The sequence below is a fragment of the Struthio camelus genome, chromosome Z (assembly GCF_040807025.1).
Source record: "Struthio camelus isolate bStrCam1 chromosome Z, bStrCam1.hap1, whole genome shotgun sequence".
Classification (NCBI taxonomy): domain Eukaryota; kingdom Metazoa; phylum Chordata; class Aves; order Struthioniformes; family Struthionidae; genus Struthio; species Struthio camelus.
The window spans coordinates 82510963-82534180 of NC_090982.1; the positions used below are offsets into that span (position 1 = coordinate 82510963).

The 23218-nt window shown below is 36.7% G+C and overlaps 1 protein-coding gene across 2 annotated transcripts in view; it reads left to right on the forward strand.

Moving 5' to 3' along the window:
• LOC138064487 (phosphatidylinositol 3-kinase catalytic subunit type 3) overlaps positions 1-23218 on the forward strand; it is a 77423-nt gene that overhangs the window by 2672 nt on the left and 51533 nt on the right. For both annotated transcript variants that reach the window (XM_068927330.1, XM_068927331.1), the window contains exons 4-8: positions 1767-1896; positions 12080-12166; positions 13749-13844; positions 21924-21995; positions 23091-23195. In XM_068927330.1, coding sequence (XP_068783431.1) covers positions 1767-1896; positions 12080-12166; positions 13749-13844; positions 21924-21995; positions 23091-23195 — 490 coding nt within the window. The remainder of the gene's footprint in view (positions 1-1766; positions 1897-12079; positions 12167-13748; positions 13845-21923; positions 21996-23090; positions 23196-23218) is intronic.

Consider the following 23218-nt stretch of genomic DNA (forward strand, 5'->3'; position numbering starts at 1 on the left):
ATATCAGAATACTTAAAATTATTAATCTATATGATAAAATAGACAGTGGGCTCGCTTAACTTGATAACAGTAAGCTGGAAGAGATTAGAAGTATGACAGTACACTGAAAAGATCTTGACTAAATGTAAAGTTGACTGAAAAAATACAGGAAGCAGTTTAAGGAAAAGTATGCAGTGCTAGTATTTTGTGTAGTTGATTTTAGTCAATATCTAATGGGGACCAGCTGCCCAGGAAAATCCTGGAAAAGATCTGGGTTTTATAGTGAATCTGAAGTTGTGCATGTTTCAACATCATGATGCTTGGGTGAAATGTGCAAACACATTGAATATATAAATACAGGTATGTGAATCAGGGACAAGGTTGTATCTGTCCTTTTGCTCTACTCATCCATTCAGCTGAAATGTGTCCAGTTCTGAGTGACTCGATTTCAAGAAAACTGGGAGTCCAGGGGAGTCCATGTTATTGATTTCCTAGAAAATAGGTGTAAGGAGAAAATAATAAGGACTAGTGAAGCTGAAGACGACAAGACTGTGGGGACGTTTTTTCTAGTAACAGAGAGCGTTGGAAAATGCGAAAATAGCCTTTCTTTGTGTCTTGTCAGTGGATAAGAGGTGATAATGCTAAATTAAAGCTTAAAGAAGTTTAAGTTAGTGTTAAGAAATCTGTTCTAGTGATCACTGAATGAAGGAATGATTTTAGCGGTAGATCTGTCATTGCAAATCTTCTAAAAACAACTTTGACCAAAAAATTGTCGTTATCTTAGGGCAGAAAACTGGGCTGGATCATTTGGACTGTAACCCAAAGACTGCAGGTGGTTTTTAAAACATTAGAACATAATTCCTGGAGAAAGTTCTAATTTATAAATGAACTTCAGTGTTATTTCCAATGTGGAATGGGGAAATAGATTGGTGGAAAGCAATTAACAAATATTTTGAAGTTTAGCTTCTTGTTTATATACATGGAAGTCATTGTGGCAGTATTCCATGAAGGGATTCCATGAATTCAAGGTTAGATGGACCTTCTAGTGCAGTACTACTTAATCATTTTTAATGGCTGATTTTTTTGAAGTGTTCCTTTCAGTTGCGTTTGTCTAAAATTGTCAGGGAGTTAAATAGTCAGCTCCCATTGGCAAAAGTGATACAGTTGATTCCTCGGAGTATCTTTTAAAAGTGGATCAGCACACACCTGCAAGGGGAGTAGGGTTTTATAGCAAAGAGGTGTGGTCAGTTACCCGGTGAAGTTCTGTTCATTGTACAGTTCCAGTCCAGTTGGATGATGTGTTGGAGTGTTTTTTTTCCCCATTTTTGGAAGCTCAGAAAGCTGCTTTTTATCAGTTGACCTTCAGATGAAACTTAGGCAGTTTTTTAACTGAATTTTTTTCAGACTGGTAGACATAAAGCCAGTATTATAATCTACGAGTCAAGAGGAGTTCTTTAGATCTCACTACAGATAAACCGTGAAGATCAAGCTCTGTCCTCAGTTTACGTTTGTACTACTCCATGGACTGTTTCTTCCATTTACCAAATAAGTTCAGATTTGCTAATTTTCTTTTAAATCTCACGTGCCAATAAAAATGAAGGGTATATGGGGCATGAAGTGCGGGGCACTTTTGCAGTTCAGTTAAATTGTGCGTGGCAATGTGCGTCTGTAGGTTTGGCAAAAGAAGCTAGTTCAATTTCTTGCAGCTGCTGCTGTATGTTGATTCCTAACAGCTGTAATATTTTCAGTTTACTAAAGTGATTCTGTATTGTTTTTTCTCCTCGCAGTATGTTTCGTCAAGGAATGCATGATTTGAAAGTTTGGCCCAATGTAGAAGCTGATGGCTCGGAGCCCACCAAAACTCCTGGGAGAACCAGCAGCACTGTCTCTGAAGATCAAATGAGTCGACTGGCAAAGGTAACGGAAAAGCTTTTCACATATCTCTTAAAGGGTTGCTTACACTTTTAATGAGGAAGTCCACTTAATGAAGATAATTTTCACAGCAGAAAACAAAATGCGAAGCATGTCTTCCTTTGACTGTTAAATGTTTCACAGGATTCATAGAAAAAATGAATAAACTAGTTCATACTCATGTACTATTGAAATATTGCTTAAAAGAAGACATAAATACCATTGACAGCATAAGGAATTTTTAATGTATGCAGCATTCCATTGTAACTACTTAAAATCCTAATCCTTTGTAGAGAATGAAAAAAGTGATCGTGTCTTGAAGACACTTGAAGTCGAAATGCTAGCTGATTCAGTAAGAGTTCTTAACAATAACTCGTGTAGAAATTACAGGTAAGAGAGGCTAGTTTCCTTTGGTAGCCATTCTTTAGATTTAAGACTGTTTGTTGTAGTCTTCAGATGTGTGTGAAGTGTATCTACATTAGAAAGAACTCGAGTAGAATTCATTCATTCAGGATCATGCATGTGTGTTTGTATATAAATATCTTCTGTTGTGCAGCTTGATGATAGACTCTCTTTTGGCCATAAACACAACTTCTGGAATTGATCAATAAATGCTACTTCTCTGCTAATCAAACAGACAGTTCAAATCTCCGCTGATTCTTTGGGTGAACTTACCTAATCTTGCTGAATGGCTCAGCTCTCTTACTCGGTGTACTTTCTTTTTGATTTTGGTCTCCCAGTTCTTCCTTGCTTTTGTGCAAATTGAAGTGAAAGAAAGCTGCAGGCCATAAATACATCCGTTTTCTCATCCAGAGATTTATCATGGCAATAAACTAACTTTCATTTAAGGTCTGCCTTTTATAAGGCTAGTTCACCTTGAGTTTATAATGGGAAACTCGTTATAATCTTCTGACTTGTAGCTAGTAGGTCACTGTAAAATGAGGAAGGTGAATTTCAAGAGCAGCACAAGGCAGCTTTGATGCAGAAAAACATTGAGATGCAACCTAATAGCTTTCTTGTTAGGTAGGGAAGTGATACAATTGCTTAATGTCATACTGATTTTATTGAGAGTTCAGACTAATAGTTTTTTTTTTTTTCTGACAGCATTCTAAAAATATGAAACTGGAAATGTTTGACTTAACTCTTCATGATTTTACGTTATTGGTGCAGACTTACATAAATGCAAACTACAGTGTTTCTTTCCAGTAAAACCAAGAAACATACGTTGACACGCAATGTAGGCTTTGAGTTGGAGAAAAGGAGGGAGCAGATCTTAGGAGGAGGAGCGTAGGCTTTTATCCACTTGCATCTGTTTAAAGCTTTCTGCCAGCCGTGTTTTCCCATTTCTTGGTCATAGTAAAATAAGTCCTCTTTAGGATTAAGGAAGTTCTGTAGAGGGATATCAGCTGTCAAGGCTTGCTTATATTTCATCAAATGGGAAGGTGGGCCTTTAAGCAAAGGTGTTGGAATGTAGTCCTTCCCTTTCCTGCGAGTTCCATAATGCGGACATGAGCATACCCTGTTGGTACTTTTCCTCTCTTCCCTTCGCTCCCTTCTGCTCCCTAACTCAAGAAATATAAGCAACTTAAGTGGAGTATTTTTGTCTCGGAATACATGTGTCCATTTTAGCTTGTTCTTCCGGCAGGTGGGAGATGACAGCTCAAATCCTCTTAAGTAAGAGAAGGGGGTTCTCCTTTTTTCACATCCCAAATGTGAGTTCTAGCTAATGACCGCTAAAGGCTAATAGCGTCACTTTCACTATCCTCTGTGCTGAAAGTTGTTTTGGGAGAAACTGATTTCTGAAATGTGCAAGTCTCATTTTGCAGTGGTATTTTGTTTTGTTCTTGTACAGAAACATCTTACTGACAGATACTGCTGGTAAGAAAATTGAGTGGAGTTTCTGGGTCATATGTGTATGGGAGCTTTCATTTGCACAGTTCTTTACACAGCAGATGAATTTCTGTGGTGTGTCATGTATAAGTAGGTATTATTTGAGAATAATCAGCTTCAGTTTTTCCTGTAACTTGCTCATCAGTTGCCGAATGCTTACTGATGCTACTGTATGGGAAGGTGTATGTAAATATAGATGAGAGAAGTGGTGCTAATTAAATAAAAATTAATTTTATTTTGGGATTTTTTCCTATCTATGTGTTAGGCAGGCTTATGATTTGTAAAAGTGCCATGATACTTACTGATGTCTGATATCAGAGGCCAAATTAGTCCTCCAGATAATAAATCATATGAGAAGAACTTGCTGGACGAGCTTATTGAAGGACCTTTTCTCCATGTGAAACATAACTCAGAAGCATGTCAAGGGAAAAAAAAAAGTTTATGTGTGTATGGTATTTATTATTATGGGGAATTCAGATAAAATCAATGACTAGCTGCCAAAACAACGGAATCCATGACCTTCCAAAGTAATTGAAACCGTGGCAAGGTTTCCGTTCAGATTGAATTGCCATATGGTTATGCAATTACAAAACACATTAAAATTGCTTGTGAACTTGCTACTGGTGAAAGCCATGACCTTACATCCTTCGGGTCACTGTGAATACTGATTCTTTTTCCCCATACAAAGGAGGGTGAACAGGGAGTGTGGAATATCTTAATGTACTCAAATATTAATATCATCAGGATTTTAATCACAGAATGTTTTTCTCTTGTAAGTGATGAGTTAGTTTATTCCTTTTAAACAAAAAGTACTCTTAAGTTCTTTTTTGATCCATTCATTTCCTTCACCTCTTCTGCTAGCTGAATGAAAATATCTAATAACAGTAGTGAGCAATGGGGGTGTTTATTCAGGAAAAGAAACATTCAGCTTCTGCTACTAAATAAGGCATCCCTTTAGACAGCAAGTTTTTTTTTTTTTTTTTTTTTTTTTAAGCTTTAAATACTAATCTAATAGAGCAGATCTTCTGAGCCTTGTAGGCAGGCATAACTAGTTGACATATTATGACCTTTTGTCCGCCTATAACCAGGTTTAAGGGACTAACAGTTTTCTTTTAAAACACGCAGAATGACTTTCCTTTATTCTCTGATGCAGTGAAAAAGAAAATTAACTGATACTTCGTGACAAACACAGTTTAATAATATTTTTTTTGCCAAGGCCTTGATAGGCCTGATCCTAAATCTTTATATGAATGCTGAACATGTATACATGGTATTCTGAAAATTCTGATGTGTTGGTTCAAGGTAATGGAAGTAAGATACCTTGAGTAAGAGACAATGTATGTGGTTTTAGGGTTGTTTTTTTGTTGCTGTTGTTGTTTTTTTTTTTTAAGTAGGATGTTATCTAGACCTGGTTGAAATGATGTACACATGAGGATGAGTAACTTCTTGGTTGCTGAGGATGGAAAGGCCTTTCCCATAAGCTCGATAGGACACAGGTGAAGACAGTAAGTGGTGGAATACAGACTACCCAAACAAAGTTTCAGGTCTTATCTGGTTATATCTGCGTGCTGCTGGCTCTTTGCTGTTAGAATATATAATGAAGTAGTATATGAGGTGAAAGGCAAGTCTTACGTTATCTTGTTAGTGCAGACAAGGTACACACTGCAGTAACACTGCTGAGATAGAATTTGATGAACTAGCTTTAGAATATAGTGCAAGATTACAGAACTCTGTTCTGTTCCTGTTTACAATCCTACTGGTAAGTTAAAAGAAACTGCAAACTGGTTTTCTGGTTTGTATGCTTTGGTTTCCTCCAGCATTCTCAAATGTTAGTCAGGATTATATGTTTTTTCTTCCTTTTCGTTTTGTACTGAAGTCTCTGCAGCTAATTTGAAGATTAGCTCTTCCATATAGGATTTTCTGTTCTGTAATTCTATTTAGAAGATAAACACTATAGAAAAGTATTAGTTCAGGCTTTACTAGAAAAGAACTGTATACTGAATGGAGTTAGGTAATTCTTAGAAGCTGCAGTGATCTTTGAAAGTTTATGATGTGTCATGTCTTATTACTTCTGTAAAGTGTTACTGGAGTCTAGAGCTTGAAAAAAAAAAAGTTAGGTGAATCAGCTGCCTTAGGCAAACAATCTCATAGTCATTATGAGGTATTGTTTCTTTGGTTCGTGGAAAGAGTTCAGAACAAAGGGCCTCTGATGTTCATGGCCGGTTTACTATTTGGTCCTTAAAACAGTCATTTTTTTGGATATGTGGAAACATTTAAAAAAAAAAAAAAAAGGCATGGCAGGGTTTTCCCTCCCAGTTGGATAGCTCTTTGACTTTTCAAATTGTGACTGCTTGTGACCAGTCCTTTACTTTGACTGGTAGTGCTGATAACTACAGACAAAGTACAAAGCTTTCCACTGAATATTGATCCTTATCTGCAGAATTTAGACTATACTGGGAATCTAGAATCAAAAAGCTGAATTATGTAACTTACTTGTGACGTGAACAAATATTGGTATTGAGAGCTGAATGCCACGCTTGCTTTCATAAGTAATCTGTTTTAAAATTTAATTTAGATCTTGAAGGGAGAGGCCACCAAAAGGGCTGTATTGTATTTCAACTCTTTCTATGTTAAACCATGTTTCTAGAATATTAAATCAGTTGGAATTCTTGTCTGATACTTGGAAGTTGGGAGTCTGTTCCCGAGATGCTGTTAGACCATAGCGCAAAACTTGACTCTAATTAGGAAAGGAAATATCTTCTCTGTATTTTCCTTGTCTTTTGAAATAAGAAAAAAGTGCTTTGTGAGTAGGGAACAGCCAAGACTGTTAGATATTAAGGGGCAGTTGATTAAGGCATTAAAGGACAAGGATAAATGCTTGCCAGTTTATCTTTGACAGACTGATTGGACTTTAGTGGCTTCCATAGTATTGCAGGGCATGACACATACTTCATTGTTGTTTCCCATTGCCCGCTACTGATACAAGAACACCTGCAGAGAGGCTGTAGAACCCTGAAATTTAATTTAATTAGTGATTTTAATGGTGGTTTGGAGTCTTTTGGAAGCTAGACAATATTTGTCTGTTATGCGAACGTTGCATCCAGGAGATGTAAAAACCTGTTTGTTTCCACAGCTCGCAGAATTTCTGGAGCTTAGCTTCCTGTGGATTTGTGTCCTGTATGTACTCTCCAGATTTGTTGGCTCCAGATCGGGACGTGCATTTCATGCTCTTTTCAAAGTACAACACTAAGAAATTTGTTTATCCTAAGTGATCCTCGGTAGGCAGAAACTACTATAGGAAGCCTGTGCAAAAATGCCTGGACCCTGACTGCTGAGACACCAGTTCACTGGGGATTAGAGTGAGAACGACGAAACAGTACTGCTGGTGCAAAGTGTTGATCTTCTTTCTCTGAGTGATCCCTTTTTTTTGTATCTATAATGGTGAGCCGCTGAAAGTCTATAAACTCTGTGCAGCCTAGACAGCTCCCAGCATGTGGCAAGTCCTACCTCTTCTGCACCTTTGTATCATATGTTCCCGCATGTATAGTACGTGCCATTCATGTGCTGTCCTAGTTTTCTTTGTATATTGCGTGTCCCCTGTCAGCGAGGCCAGAAAATTGAAGTGGGTATGGTTGTATGGCCTATTCCAATGTAAATCCTCCTGGTTGAGCTGGGAGACCACAACACAGAAAGCTGATGAACTAACAGTCGCAACCTTTCGCTTAAGAGCAACAATTTTGGGTCCCTTTTCTCTGTCTAGTCTCTGTCCAGATACTGATTTCTTTGAAACATGAATGACCTTGATGTCTTTGAGTCCCTCTGCCTAGATATATGGAGAAAGGAGCAAATGGAACAAGCTGTTAAGGAAAAGGGCTGGCTGGAGTACGAGATGTCCTTTTTCTTAAGAAACTGCTAGAATTGGGTGCATAATCATGGATACTTCTTGTGTATGTTTTGAAAGACTTCTCAGTGTTAATTCTTGTTCTTGTATTGTCATGTACTTAAAGGTAAACGGAATATAATTTATCATGTAACCACAATTCTTCTGTGGACTCTGACTCTTAACTGTTTGGAGACTTTAGATAAACACAAATCTTAAACAACAGCTATGACGTTTTGAGCACACTATGTTCTTCCATCATCCTTAATCAGCAGTTGAGTTGATGTATATTCTGAAGGGGTTTGATTGTCTTGCTGAAGGAATCTGTGCTTTTAGGTCTTAAGTCTGATCAACCTGGTCGGAATCGGTGCTGACCCAGCTTTGAGCTGGAGATGGAGATAGATGACCTTCAGAGGTCTCTTCCTGCCTGAATTACTCTGTGATTCTGTAAGTTTCTTGGAGTTTTAAGGAGAATATATTTTGGGTCACTAAAATAATATTAAGACAGGTATATAGAGTGAGATTATTTTCCTTTCACTTTTTTCATCACGTGGTAACCAGTGCATTTTGAGTGTCCTTTAAAAAAAAAAATTGCACTTCTCAGGTACAGTCTTTCTTAGATATATTTATGATTTCTCTTATTTAGCTTATAACTTCAGGAAGAAAAAGTGTTCTTCCTATGCAAAGAGTATTTTCTTTAAACAGGTAGGATTTAGTTGCAGAAAGACTTGAAACACTTGTTCTTTCTTTTCAGTTTTAAAAACAATGGGAGAAATTTCCCTATTTGGTTTAGAGTTAACATAACTTTGAAATGTAATCTGACATGCCTAAGGAGCTTGAAAAAGATGCTGTAATGTTTCTAGTGCATCTTTTGAGACTCTTAAACAGGGTAAGATTCAAATGGATTAAAGTCTAGTTCTGTGCCCCTTGCCTGGCTTAATCTCTATTATAATTCTTCCTGTATGAGAAGTGAATTGAATAGGGAATATTCATGTTAATAAGCTTGGCTTCCAGAAACAGCATGCTGGGGATTTTTTCATTCGTTTTATTCAGGTTTTTTTGGACAGAACATCTTTAGGTTTGAATTTGTGATATTATTGAAGCCTTACCTATGCAGAACCAATTTTTTTTTTTTTTTTTCATCTAAAAATGCTGTATAGAGTCCGTATTCTCATACTCAGGGATTCAAAGCAGGGATATTACTGTAAACAACTTCTTGCACCAGTTTATTGCTATTTTTTTTTTTTTTTTGGTATTGTTGTCTAGACGCTTAATACTATGTGAAAATGTATGGTATTAATTTCTGTTCACATAGGCCTAAGAGAGACCACGGGCAAACAAGTAGTCTCCTGACTTGATCTCCTCCCTTCTCCACTTACATAAATGTTGTTGTAAGGAAAATAATCCAATACAGGTGTCTGTTGTGTTGAGCCATGTTGCTCTAATACGAAGAGTTCTGTTTCACAAGGGAGTTGTGCAGTACTGAATTCCAGATCTTGTCTGCTTAGAGTCAAAACTGAAGTAAAGAAGTCAAATTCTGATTGTTTCATCAAACTCCGGCTAAACTATTTAGAAGTTTAACCTTAATGGGTTGGTTAAATTACAGATCTTTTTTTTTTTTTAGGAACTTGAACATTTGGAGGAAGTGAGTAGTGAGGGGACAAGGCATGACAAACCCTACTTCGGAGGAAGTACATGCTTCTAATACAAAATAATCTAATGCTTAATACCTATAGGGTTTCTCATTATGCTATGAATTGTGTTCAGCAATACCACTTTTAAAAAGTTCTGCTTTCTGGTTTTGTGCTCATCATAGTCCTGCTTGTTTTTTTCTAATATTAACCCACAGTATTTCAGAAGTATTTGAGAGCGTGCATTTGCACTGTGAACATAGTTTTCAACACTTATACTTCAATTTTTGTTTTGCTTACAATATAGTTGAGTTTCATGGTAGTAATTTCTTTAAATATTTGTATGGGATTTCTGCTCTTTTAAGAGGATTTCTAAAAAAACATTTACTGTTTGCTAATGCAGTTATTTCCAGTTTAAGTATGTGTTTAGTAAGGCTTCTTGCTTTAATTTAACTTTACGTTTCTTTGTGATATCGAAGAACAACTTGTGTACGTCAGCTTTTCTGGTCTTTTCAGATATTTGTTAAGCTGGCCTGGAAGAAATAAGTAAGAAGCAACCAATAAAATCTCTTTGTCCAGGGTAGGGGGATTCTTTAAATCATGTGGAAATGAAATCACATGAAATACTGAATTTCTTTTTTTTTAAAAAAACTTACAAAAGTGATCTGAACTTTTTCCATCTTTAGAGGCTGCAGAAGAGGACAAAAGTTTTTTCCAGTCTTTTGAGGAAGCTGAGATAATTTTATTATTTTTATTATTATGTCATATTGTCTTAACACAGAGCTATTGATTATACCATAAAAGCTAGGGTAACATAAATCCTTCACTTAAAATGATTGACTTTTACATTTGGGAAACATGTGAAAGAGTTTTCCCATGCAGAAGGGTTCTTTATTTGCTTGTTTTCTTTACAGATTAGTATGAACCAAAAGTTTATTTTCTAGCAAGTGAGATGGAAAACAACAGGTAAATCAGAAGTAAATCAACAAAGATATGTTTGTGATACAGTTCTAGAATCTGAAGTCGGAAAAGAAGTAAAGAAGTGTTGATATTTGCTAGCTCCTCTTCCAGTTTAATATGTCCTACTGCAATTAGGATATAACTCTGTTATTTTGCCTTTGATGCAAACACGTAGACCAGCTGTCACATACCTGAAGTGAAAACTTCACATGAAAACAACTTCTTTTCATATGCGATACAGACTTTCTGCTGACGAGATCCAGTATTCCTGTGAATGGAGAGAGAATTAACTTCAGCTTTGTGACTTCACAATGTTTGGACTTTGCCATCTTCTTAGATGTATTTAATAAGCCTGTACCTACCTTTGGTATGTTTAGTTCATTTTAGAGCTCATGAAAATGAGAGTATTTGCTGTAAGTGTCTACTAAGCAGTGCAAACCTATCCTAGCAAATCTTAGAGGCTTTTGAGGGAGAAGAAACTGTTTCCTATCATCAGTTTCTTTTATTTGTTTTTGTTGTATATTAACCTTTGAGCAGAAATGCTCAGCACCTCTGCTGAGGTGAAGTTATGTTCGTTGTTCGTCACTTTTCATTTTCCTGTTTTTTTTTTTTTACTTTTAAGATCTCTAGGTGAGGGGTTTGTTACCTTTCAGAATCTCTGTTCTGGCTATTTTCACCATCTGGTTGCTGTTCTTGAGGTTATGCCCTTACTCAATATGACTCCATCGGTGTACGTTGAAACTATAAATTTCCTTTATGCTGCTCAACAGCCTTTTCTAGCTCATAGTGATTGTTCTGGATCTAATAGAAGATGAAACTCTGTTGCTCAGGAAGAAAATGGTGACTAGTTGGTGGTGGTTTTATGTGAATTGAATGGAGACAGTAAAATGTGGATATTCATGTGGTGAGGGGAGTAGGAAGAATGTGTTTGCGATTGAAAGGCAGTGGGGAACAGACCTGTTACAGCAGGAAGGTAGGAAAGGTAACTTAGAAAAGCAAAATGAGAAAGAAATACCAAGAGGTAAGTAATTGGATTGAAAAACCAGCTGACCTGCCAAACTGAAGGCATTGTGCTCAGCAGCTGGAGGCCTGTCACTAGTGATAAACCCAAAGGGTTGATATTGGGGCCAGTATTATTTAACCTCTTCATTAGTGATGTGGACAGTGGAATGGAGCGCACCCTTAGCAAGTCTGTAAAACTGAGAGGAGTGGTAGATAACACCAGGTGGTTGAGGGACCTCAACAGACAGGAGAAACGGGCCAACAAGAATCTCATGGAGTTCAACAAAGGGCAATGCCATATTTGCATCTGGGGAGGAATAACCTGATGCCAGTACAGGCTGGGAGTTGACAAGCTGGAAAGCAGCTTTGCAGAGGACCTGAAGGTCGTGGTGATCAACAAGTTACACATGAAGCAGCAGTGTGCCCTTGTGTATTTTTAAAATGCCTTCTTTTTATGTTAGACTCTGTAAATTTTACTATATGAAATATAGTAACATAGGGGGGAAAAAATCAATTTTCCATATATGACTCTGCTTCCAAAAAAAGGATCCTATTAGTATGTTGCAGATTCAAGGATGAAGTGACTGGAACATGTAGTTTTATTCTTTGCCCTGATTGATGTTTTAGATATCAGAAGCATATTTGTGGCATGACTTAGCTGTTTATGAGGGTCAAAATTACGTGCAACATAAAAGCAGTTTTTCCGATTCATTTCTTCTTTTTTCCTCAGAGTTTATATGTCAATGTCTCTGTAAAATTATGACTTTGATATCCTTTCTCTTAATAGCAGCGATTTAAATATTATTACTGTGTATTTCCATGGCAGCTCACCAAGTCTCATCGACAAGGTCACATGGTAAAAGTGGATTGGCTGGACAGACTAACCTTTAGAGAAATAGAAATGATCAATGAGGTAAGTCATCATAGATCAGATTTGTAATGGGTTTTGGGATCTTGCTGATGTGGAAACCTTGGCTTATTTAGAAGACTAACTCAAAGCACTTTTCCTATTTTTTTTCTTCAACCTCTAACGTATACATTAAAAGGACAAATATTTTTTTTTTTAAGTTTCCGAAGTTGACTACTTTGACAAAAAGGAGAATAGAAATCCGTCTTATCAGTTGTCAACTTCAGTATTTCAGGGAACTTGATCAGAGAAGAGAGATTTAACAAACAAGCTGGGATAGTTTGGAACAAATGCTGTTAGGCGTGACTAACTGAACTGCACGGTTTAGGCTTTGATGGGAAGCCTTCGGTCCATATGAACTGTACCTTGGATTTAGACCTGTTCAGCGAAGTTGAACTTTGTTTCAATTGATTTTTCTTTTGAGTGATGGGGAAGAACACTTACAGAATTTGTTTACTTATATTGCAAATAATAATAATTCCTGGCGTTTTATTCCTGAGTAAGGTGTTACCCTCATCGAGCAAAATAATACCCACATTGTTAACAGATTCTCTTGCTTAACAGAGCTCCTTTGTTTTCTGCTTAGCGTTCTGAAGTTTTATTTTCTTTGACTTATTTATACTTAGATTTGCAGGAATCACATCCTTTTGCACTTACACAGGTCTTTTTATAACCTGTTATGAAGCATGTGTGTGGGGGGGTGGTTTGTTTATTTTAATTCAGCCTATTCCTTATGAAATACAGATTTCTTTTTTTATCCTCTTCCCCTTTTGTAAGAAGTTGTTTTTCCGGGCTCTTGCTTGTGTCCCAGACTAGCTGCATGTATAAAATTCAGTGCTCCTGACTCCTAGAACTGGTCTTTAAATTCAGAACCACTTTTACCTGTTTTAGAAAGTCTAATCCATCGTTGATGCACGAAATGAGCTCGAGTTGCTTATCATTAGAAGGCATGCATATTAATATTTTAGTAAATATGTGTTACTGGTAGTGATTATGTATAATTCCTTTTTTAAATTCTAAATGTTTTTCAACATCAAGCAATTACCAGTTTCTACACTGAGCAAATCTTCCTCTGCAAGTCAGTGAGTTGCAAATCAAATGCCTCATAATCTAAGTTAAATTGGTCTTTTTCCCTATTTTATCTAAAATAGTGATTTTTTGATCTCTTCTGTGTTTGTGGATTTTTTTTTTTTTTTTGACTCCTAAAAATTCTCCAGTGGGATCCATAATTGTGTGTAATGATTTTAAAAAAACAAAAAAACAAAAAAAACCCTGATGCCAGCTCATTATTCTTCCTTACGTTTTTCAGAACTTTAGGTCCACAAACTGAAAGGCATCCATGAAGACAGTATGCTTTCCTGTTGCATGGAGGTGTTTATCGTGAAGTGCAAATTACCTTAAGAGTGTCAGGAAAAAAGATGATACAGTTTTAAGTAGTGCTATCAAATATCGTTATAGCAGTTATTCAAGTGATCAATCTAATTTATTGGTTATACGACAAAGGAAATGGAATAATTACTGTATTGAGAATTCTGACGATTGATGCTCTTTGATGTATGATGCACATCTGTGGTGTTTCTCTTTTCAGAGGGAAAAACGAAGTTCTAATTTTATGTACCTGATGATTGAGTTTCGCTGTGTCAAGTGTGATGATAAAGAATATGGAATAGTTTACTATGAAAAGGTATGTCCCTTGACGGTGTTGCGGTCGTCTTTAAAAAGCAACGTATGCACCTAAGTGAGAGGTTTTTCTGCTGAGGTGAAATATCCTGTTGCAGGATAGCAGCAGACAGCTGTCAGTGGCAGCTTTTTATGTACATAGAAATCAAATGGTATAGATGCAAAACGATTACAGAAGTCAATCATTCATGTAATATGATTTGAGAATGCAGAATTTAATAAGGGTGAGTCATTAAAAACTTTTTGATTTATTGTTCCTCCAGGCCTCTAGCAGTATTCTCAGAGTAGCTTTGCGTAAAATTGTCTTGTATCAGGAAGAAATGTATCTATATTCATTGGTAACGTTATAAAATATAATTTACTAAGACTTTGCAGGGGAGCTGTGCTGGTGAATGATTTTTCTAACGTGAGCAAATATAAAAGTTTACTTTTTCATGCTGAAGATATTTTGAAAATCATTTCAGTTTTTTTTTTTTAAAAAAAAAGCTTTTGAATTGGGGTGTCTTTTTTCTATTCTTTTGCTATTTTGTAAACGGCAGTCTCCAAAGCAGTCTCTGAAGTTGGTAACTTTTAATATTCTCACGTGTAAAACGTGCATACAAGCATAGATGCCAAGGGCAGAATTCAGCTGTGGTTTCTCAGTGTGTATAATAGGATTTTGTCAGTTTACATGCATACAGAATTACAGTTTCAGAACACTACCTTATTCCTTTGTAGCTTAATACTTTTTCCATCAAAGTGGAAGCTTCATTAACTACTTGATTTTTAACTTTGTGCTTAGGTATCAAGAAAAATATAGACTTGAAAAACCAAATTTTCAAAATGAAAAAGTTGTTACAGGATCTTTAGATCAGGTGATACGGTTGCAGTGAAGCCTTTAAGGGGTGGCATCAGGCTGTCATGTAGTACCAGCAGAAGGGTTATGTTATTTAGCAGAATTAAAAATCCTTGGAGTTAAGGGAAGGTACAGCTCATACAAGAGAAGTGCTACAGGATTTCCTGTTATACTTTCCAATCTCCTGAAGGAACAGAATGCAGGTACGATATATATATATAGAGAGAGAGAGAGAGCAGAATGCAGGTACGATATATATATATATATAGAGAGAGAGAGAGAGAGAGAGAGTGCCTTTGGTGTTTTTAAGAGTTCAGATCTGATGAAGAGAGATCGATAACGAGCTTAACAGACTTTGGCGTGGCTTTGGAAGGCATGATCAATATTTCAGTGGACCTGTACCTCCTACAAAGATCCACTGGAACAGGAGAAAGCAGTATGTCTATAACTCAGTTTCAAAAAAATGTTTGACAGAAATTACCTCATAGAATTTTCAGCATATTTAGATTTGTAAGAATTCGTAAAGTGACTGAGTAATACAGCTATGTGGGTAAGAGCCAGTAGAAAATGATGATGGGCTGGAGTCCTACTGAGGTCAAAGGTACTAACTTTAGGCAGCATGTATTCTAAGAATTTTTCAAAAGTATAATTCAATACAGGAGAAGTTAATAGAATGGATAATAACTTGCAAGTGTTTCTGTGTATATGACAGCATTACAGATTGATCTAGAAAACAAGACTATAATCTAACTTAAGACTTAAGAGGATACTGAAGAATGTAACACTAAATTGCAAAAAGCAGGATTTCACCAAAAAAGTATCCCAAGAGGGGATATATCAAGAAATGAGCATCTACCTCAACTTTTGTATGCCCTGTTTCAAATTAGTTTGTGAAGCTCTTCAAGTTGTGCTTCAGAATTCTGTAGTCCGGTCAAAAACGAGCAGCTGAGTTGAGAAATTTGCCAAGCCCTTGAAAGAGTTCTGTCTTGCAGACATGCAAAAATAATACTTGTGGATGTCCAGGCTCTGTCTGCATAACCCATATAGTAGTAGCAGTCTTTGTAATGCATCTAGAAGAAATAGCTGTTCCACTTAGCACTTAGTGCCTCCTTCCATAGTCAAAGGCAAATCTGTGATGACTAGGCTGTGTGTTCTTCCAGCCTTCCTGTTGAAGCTAGTCACTTTGCAGAGAAGAATTGTAAGGCTGTAGGGTCAAAGAGAATGGGAGGGTCAGTAGCTACTTAGCTTGTTTGGGACATTTAAATGAAGGAGAGGATGTCTGGATTTTGGACTGAATTCTCCATTTCATGACTATTTCTATTTTGCATCTGTTTTATACACTGAGATGTTTTGGGCTCCGGGCAAGGATATCTTCCAAAGATTAGGTGCTGTGGTACTTAAGATACACCTTTTAGCAACTTGTCCTAGTGTTTTATTTCCTGTCAGAGAGCTAGAAGCTGAACTTCAGTCTTTGGAGATCTGCGTGTTCCTGGCAGCGTTCATGCTTTAAGACATAAGTTATTCATCCTTTCCTCTAAGTAGAGGAAACTGAGTACGTTGTTGTATTGAATATTCCAGTCTCTGCTTACGTCTTGAGGTGTCCTCTCTGAATGGGCCACTTCTGGATAAGCGAGTGCACGTTGACCAAAGGGTGCATGCGTTCTTCCTAGCGTTTATTGTAATGAAAGCTTAGTTGCTTAGCTGTGTCTGTCTGTCTCTAAGTTATTACAGAAGAGCTTTAAGACTGATGTTTAAAATGAACAGGGCTTGTTTAAAATCAATTTAATTCCACAAGCTGTTTTAATTTAAAAAAAAAAAAATAATAATAAGAAGAAGAAATGAAACTCTTCCTTAGGCAGGTATCTGGGCTGAAAATCTGCTTAGTTTCCTGCCTATGTGTTCGAGCAGTTCTTTAGCATTTTATTTGGTGGACTGTACTTGAACAGGGGACCTCCACACCTTCTCAAGACGTCTTACCTGTAGTTTGTTTCATAGTGTTTTTTAAAACTTTTTCCTGGAACCAGCTAATTATATTGTTTTCTTGAGGAATCTGATGTGCTGCAGGTTTCATTCGGATATATAATGCAATGGCATTTGGTAGTAGTAAGATCACTTGAAATTTATTTACCCTTGTGGAAATCAGGGAAGTATTTCTTTCTGGAGAATTAAATGGGACAGGATCGAAGTATTGAAACATTTTACTAACTGTTCTTGCTGTATTGGGGTAATAGCTGTAAATAAGAATGTGCTGTACTTCTCAGAGGTACAGGCTGATGAGTATGGCTAATGCGTGGCTTGTGTTCTCCTGGCTCTCTTTATAGTTGAACGTGACATTCCTAAAAATGGCTTCTTTCCCTCACCTCCAGAAACCTACTGATAAAGACGAATTACTCCTGACTTAAACACAATTTTTTTTTTTCCCCAGTTGTCAGTATAGTTTTCCAGATGTAGAAGATGAGGGAAGGAAGATTCAGAGTATCAAACACATGTATTTCTTGACAGCTGTTACTGAAGCTCTTTAAAAGTGCGTGGAAGAAAAAACTATAAACGGGGTGCTCTTGTATAGAAATGAAATAATTGGATGTGTAATAACACATGCTAAAACTATAAGTAACTGTAACTTGAGGGATTTGTTGTTATGAAGTAGCTTTTCAGCAAGTTCTTGACCCTTTTCTGGCAGCGATAGAAAACAGTACATAACTTAGTGCCTGTCTTCTCAGTTTTGTCATGCTTCCAATTGCAGTGTATGGTATATGTATCCAGCATCAGCAACCCAGTGCATTGACTCTAATGAAACTACCTTCTGTTGTCACCTTTCTGTGACCAGTAGTCAAAGTGAAGATTACTTGCCACAGTTTGCTTGATAAACTTGTTTTCTAGTGTTTGCACAGAATTTGCCTGTTAAATGGTAGCTGATAAAATTGGATTCTTTTACTCTGTTCTCAATTTCAGTAATGTAAAGTGGCAGTGGCTCTTTCCGTGTTCTCTGTTAGCTCAGTTTTAATGCAGCATTCACAATCTGAAGGATAGCAATTTGCAGGTAGTGGGAGCATCACTTCTCATTTTCTGCTTAGGCAAAAAATTGGTATGAACTTCCAAGTACAACTATCACCAGCATTTTTCATTAAGACATGCTTTTATGTGGGTTCCAGATGAAAATTAGCGTTGTTGGAATAAAATGCTTGCATGGCTGCATCCATTTTTAAAAAAAGATGGCATTATCAGAGAGAGATTTTTTTTTTTTTTTTTTTCATGACTTCAAGGAAAGGGGGAGAAAAAACCATGGTGTCAACAGCATTGGGTGTCCGTTGAGGTTCTGAATGCAAGAAGTTGGATCCCGTTGATGTTATTTGAAGTGATGTTTTGACTAAAGAATGAGATAAATAGAACCTTATTTTTAATGCTATTGTGAAACTGATTTTGAGGAAAGTACATCAGAACTTTGATCCAGAAAGTTCGGCAAATTTTGTTGACTTTTAAATTCAGTGTATGTGAATTTACATAGATATCACAGCCGAGTTAACGTAGTGCAATACCTCTAAAGCTCTATGACAGACTATCTTAAAGCAAGTTAATGCTGTATGTATACTATTGACACTGTTTTGTTTCCCCCCTGGCAAAATAGCAGGTCATCCCTGGCCATGTCTGTGTTATTTGATAACACAGCCAAGAGGAGTGGATTTGCAGAGTGAGAAAGTTGTTGCTGAAGGCCCAGTATCCGCGCTATGCGTACGCCCTTCAGGTTAGCTCTCATCAGGTCCCATGGACTGAATGACTGTTAGTAGCTGCAGCATATTAGATGGTCTCTAAGACTTCTGTGGCATAAACTAAAGCAAAAACTTGACCAAATTCAAGTGCTGACTTAAATACACCCTCAGGCGTTGATATGGTGTAGTAAGTTTGTATGTTCAGGGTCACAGTGCTACACCTGATGTTCTTCAAGTACGACAGAGTTAGAATTGCATGCTCGTCTAATTGGAAGGTAGGTAAAACAACTGACTCTCTTCGCTGGCAAACTAATGACGTTCTGTCTTACTGAGGAGCTCATGAAATAGTCTATTCTGAAAAGTCTGTTAACTCCCAACACAGTAGTTTGGCCTATGAAAGTTTTTGCATAACTTGATTTCATGGCAAATTTTGACTGAAGCTGCAGGCTTTGTTTTAAAACACAATGAAACAGGAAGAAAGATTTCCCAGTATTTCAACTGGGTAACTAGGGCTTTTCAGTTTGATGCTTCAACATCATGCGTAGTGTAACTGCATTAGAGGAGAAGGATTAAAAAATTTCATCGTAATGCTCCCTGTGAAAAGTTAAGGAAAAAAGAGACATGCCAACAGTTTAGAATTCGTTCTTTTAACGCTAGTCTTGGAAAAAATTCCCCAATCTTGATTTTAGAGGATGTTATATACATGTTGATATTAGTCACTGGAAAGCTTTGTCCCTTGTTTACTTTAGTTTTGTAAGTAATCGAAGCTTAGGCAATTGCACTCACTTTGTCATTCTAATCCTAGTAAGGTTTGAATTAGTAATCAGTCATGTACTTCTGCTTGTGTGGTAGGTATTTTTACAACTTTAAAAGCTTTGCCAGACCCTTTTCCCTTTTCAGCTGCCTATTTTATCTGACCGTTTTCCTTGAGGGAAAGATGCGATAGAATGGGCATTATTATTTGTCAGAGAGAGTCCACTCGGGATATGCATGTCTTAAATGCTTCAGTAGGAGTTTGAATGCTTATTAATTGCTAGTGAATCCACTCTTTTGTCAAGGTTTTCCTACAGAGCTTTTATGTCGAGGGTCCAAACTCTGAGTGGAACTTTGTCACTGGGACTTTTGTTTATTGTTATATAAAGGTCAGATTGCAGCTGTACTACGGCTTGATTAAGAAAATAATATTTGTAGGTAGAAATCGGTCTGTTATCTCTTGTCCTCAAATTAGTTTATTCTGAGGGAAGGGATTGTCCCCTCCCAAACATCATTCCTTAATATGTCATCATTTGTCTTTTTTATGTAATTTGAGTCTTGTAATGCTAATGTATCATGATCTGAAAGTTCTATCTAGAGATCTGACACAGGTTTTAGTATATCTGTCAGCCTAGCTCCTGCTCAGTCTACTATAATATTGAAGTGAGAGTGTCCTGTTATAACAGAAATATCTTAGAAAGAGTAGTGCTTTCATATGATTTGTTTAAAGCAAAGTTCATTATTTAGGCGGTGTGGTTTTAAATCAGAAAAACTATAAGCAAATGTTGTCTTTGTCCTCTTCACTGTTTGTATGTGTATTCTATTTATTATGGGCTAATGTGAAGAGCAATACCTTCGTTTAAATTTTAGGATCATCGTCAGCCACAGCCAGACTGTATTTATACGTATTGCCTTTAACTAGAAAGGGGGTATGTGTTTGTATATTTATTGTCATTGTTCTGAACATTAAAAGGCCTGTTTGGAAAGGTATAGGACACTCAAAAATGCAGTAAAAGTGTCTTCCTGAACGTGTTTCTCTATGCTATGAGCTCTTTTACAGTAGTAAGTAATGCAGAATTTATATAGCTAAAGAAACGGCCCTTCTCCTAAAAGGGTGATGAGCAATTCTAGTTAAACCTTGTACCTCATTGTTGGCGATTTAATTCTTTTTTCTTCCCTTAATATAGCTCCTCCCATCTCTTATACTTTTCAGAGATGACTTTCAAAGTAAAGCCATTTTGACTGACATATGTGATTGGAAAAGCAAAAGGGGGGAGTAGGGCGTAAGCAAACCTGAGTAATTTAGCTCGAAATTTCTATTTTAGAGGGGAATCTTGATATTTCAAAAATTTATATTTTCAGTTGAACTGAAACACCCCTTTTTCTTAAAATGAAACTTTAGAACCTATATCTTACTGAAACACTTAACTTTTACTTTACTAGTGTATATTTTACTTTAAATTTAAATGAAGATGAAAGATTCCCATGGAGTAAGTGTGTGGTAGAATCACCTTGCTGCTGCTGCTGTTGTGGGGTGTTTTAAAGATACTCTATCAGTATTTCTCATTTAAGTGGACTGTTGAGCATCTCTTGACTGGGTAAATTTTACATTTTTCAAAAACTTGCCAGTTAAAGCTGCATATCTGCACCAGTTCTATCAATTCTTTTTCCTCTCCATACGCAGTACTGATTTCTGTGGAAACTGTACAAAAGAGCCAACCCATTGAAGATCTGATCTAAGCCCACTTGAGTCAGTGGGAAGACTCAGTGTTAACAGTAGCCTTCTGATTAAATCCTCTGGGCTGAATTTTCAAAGGTAAAAATGTAGATTAGGTGCTTCAGAAAATAATTGCAGCAGGCACCTGATTTATATCTTTAGTGCCTACTTACCTTTGAAAACTGGGCTCAGTGTTCAGTTCAGTCTTTGGAATTTCTGCCGTACGTCCTGTTTGACCGTGCTGGCATTGAATTATTATTAGGATACAATCCTGAAATATTCCAAATAAATGATGACAAACTTAATTTCATAGAACATATTATACTATTTTTTTTAACTTGTTTATACTGTCTTTTAAATGTACTGTCCTATAGATCATGTCAAGTAATGCTTGATTGCCGTTCTAGCGTAAGACAAAAACTGCCTCCTGCCTGAATCAAACAGGAAACCTGTAGCTTTTCCCTCTAGGGTTAGACTACCTGAAGAAAACCGATCGGGCTTCTGTCTTAGCGCTGCAGATCTGGACAGCATGAAATCCGAGAAGTAACTGTGTCACATCCTGTGTCGAACCTGCAATCGATAGGCTTGTGTATTGTATTCTCAAATTCAACTGCACTTTGAACAGCCTTTATCTTATACTGTTTTAGGAAATTTTCAGTTTTGTGATGTGGCTGCTATTTCCTGAAAATGATTAGTATTCAGTGAAATCTGGACCCTGACTTTATTGTTTTTCTTTGTGCTTCTGGAACACACATGCAATGACAACAGTGAATATCTCCACTCACTTCCTTCTTTACTAGCATGGATATGACCTGCCAAGCAGTATTTCCTCAGATGACCTTTCATCTGCCTTGCCACCTGTCTATCATCTGGAAAGATCTAACAAGAAAAAAAAAAAATCCTTTTTAATGTTCTCTTTTCCTCTCAATATCTATCAAAAGTTAACAGTGTGAAGTTTTGTGTTTTTTTTTTTTTTTCACTTTAGTATAGTATACAATACATTGATAATGGTATGTTGTGTTTTTTCCCTAAAATGCAAGATGTTTAATACACATTTAACTTGTCATTCAGGATGGTGATGAGTCATCTCCAATTTTAACAAGTTCTGAAATTGTTAAGATTCCAGACCCCCAGATGTCTATGGTAAGCAATGTTTCATGTAATGCAATCCATATTATTATGCTTTTGCTGAGAATTTTTGATAAATAGAGATAGAAGCTTGACTATGTTATTGTCTTGAATAGTTTAAAATTGCAGTGGAAAGCTGTGTTTCACCAGTTGAGAAATATCAGTGGATTCAACTTTTTGAACTTTTTTCTACTAGATTAAAATATAGTAATTAACTTAACACTTACATGTTCTGTCTCTTTCTTTCCATACCTAGATGCTTGTTTCTGAGGTGTAGGAAAGAATAGAAGGGGTATTGTTAGCAAAAGAGGTTAGAGGGTGGGAATATAAAGTAAGAGGGAGCTGAAGAGAAGAATGACATTTAGAAGGTGCAGTAACTCTTGGTCACTTAATTTGTTAAAATATTTTCTCCCTGCACTCTCTTGTGTTGTCTTTCGTGTAGACAGTGCCTAAGTACAGTTCTAGAAAAGATTTCCATTATTGTGGATGCCAATTCAGTGGGACTGGTATTGGCAGCTTTGGGAACCCTAATGTAAGTGGGCTTCTACTGGCAACACTGTTTTGAGCACTGTGTAATCTAACACTGCAAGAGCAAGTCTGACAATGCTGAAAACTGCCTTGGCTGCTGAAATCTTGTTGACACTGTGGCTCCTATTGTTGCTCCTACTGTTGCTAACATGATATTAACAGTGGGAATTTTTATGAGAATGTTTTTCTTGCATACAAAGCTTTAGACTGCAAACATCCTAAAAATGTTTGCAAAGTGGCTAGCACGTTTGAGTGCTGTCTAAATCACAGACGTGTTGACTGAAACGCTTGCATTTTGCAGCAATTCACCCAAAAACAAGGTAGGGCACTTACATTGTGTGAAGTTTTTTTTTTTTTTTTTTAAAAAAAAAAAATTATGGAGTAAGAGAGAATATTCTTGAAAGCTTCTCCAAAAAAAAAAAAAAAAAAAAAGATCCAGAAGATGCTGTAGTTTTGGATGTGGATTTTAATTGTCATGCGTTATTCAAGACACTGGTGAGTCTTTGCTAGACAGTTTCATTTCAGTCGTAATTTTCTCTGGAGTAAAATATTTATAAATACTAACTTATGCTCTGCATTCAGGAGAACTTAGTAGAAAGCAAACATCACAAGCTTGCTCGAAGTTTAAGAAGTGGACCTTCTGATCATGATCTCAAGCCTAATGCAGCTACACGAGATCAGCTTAATGTAAGTCAGTGTCATTTGATAAC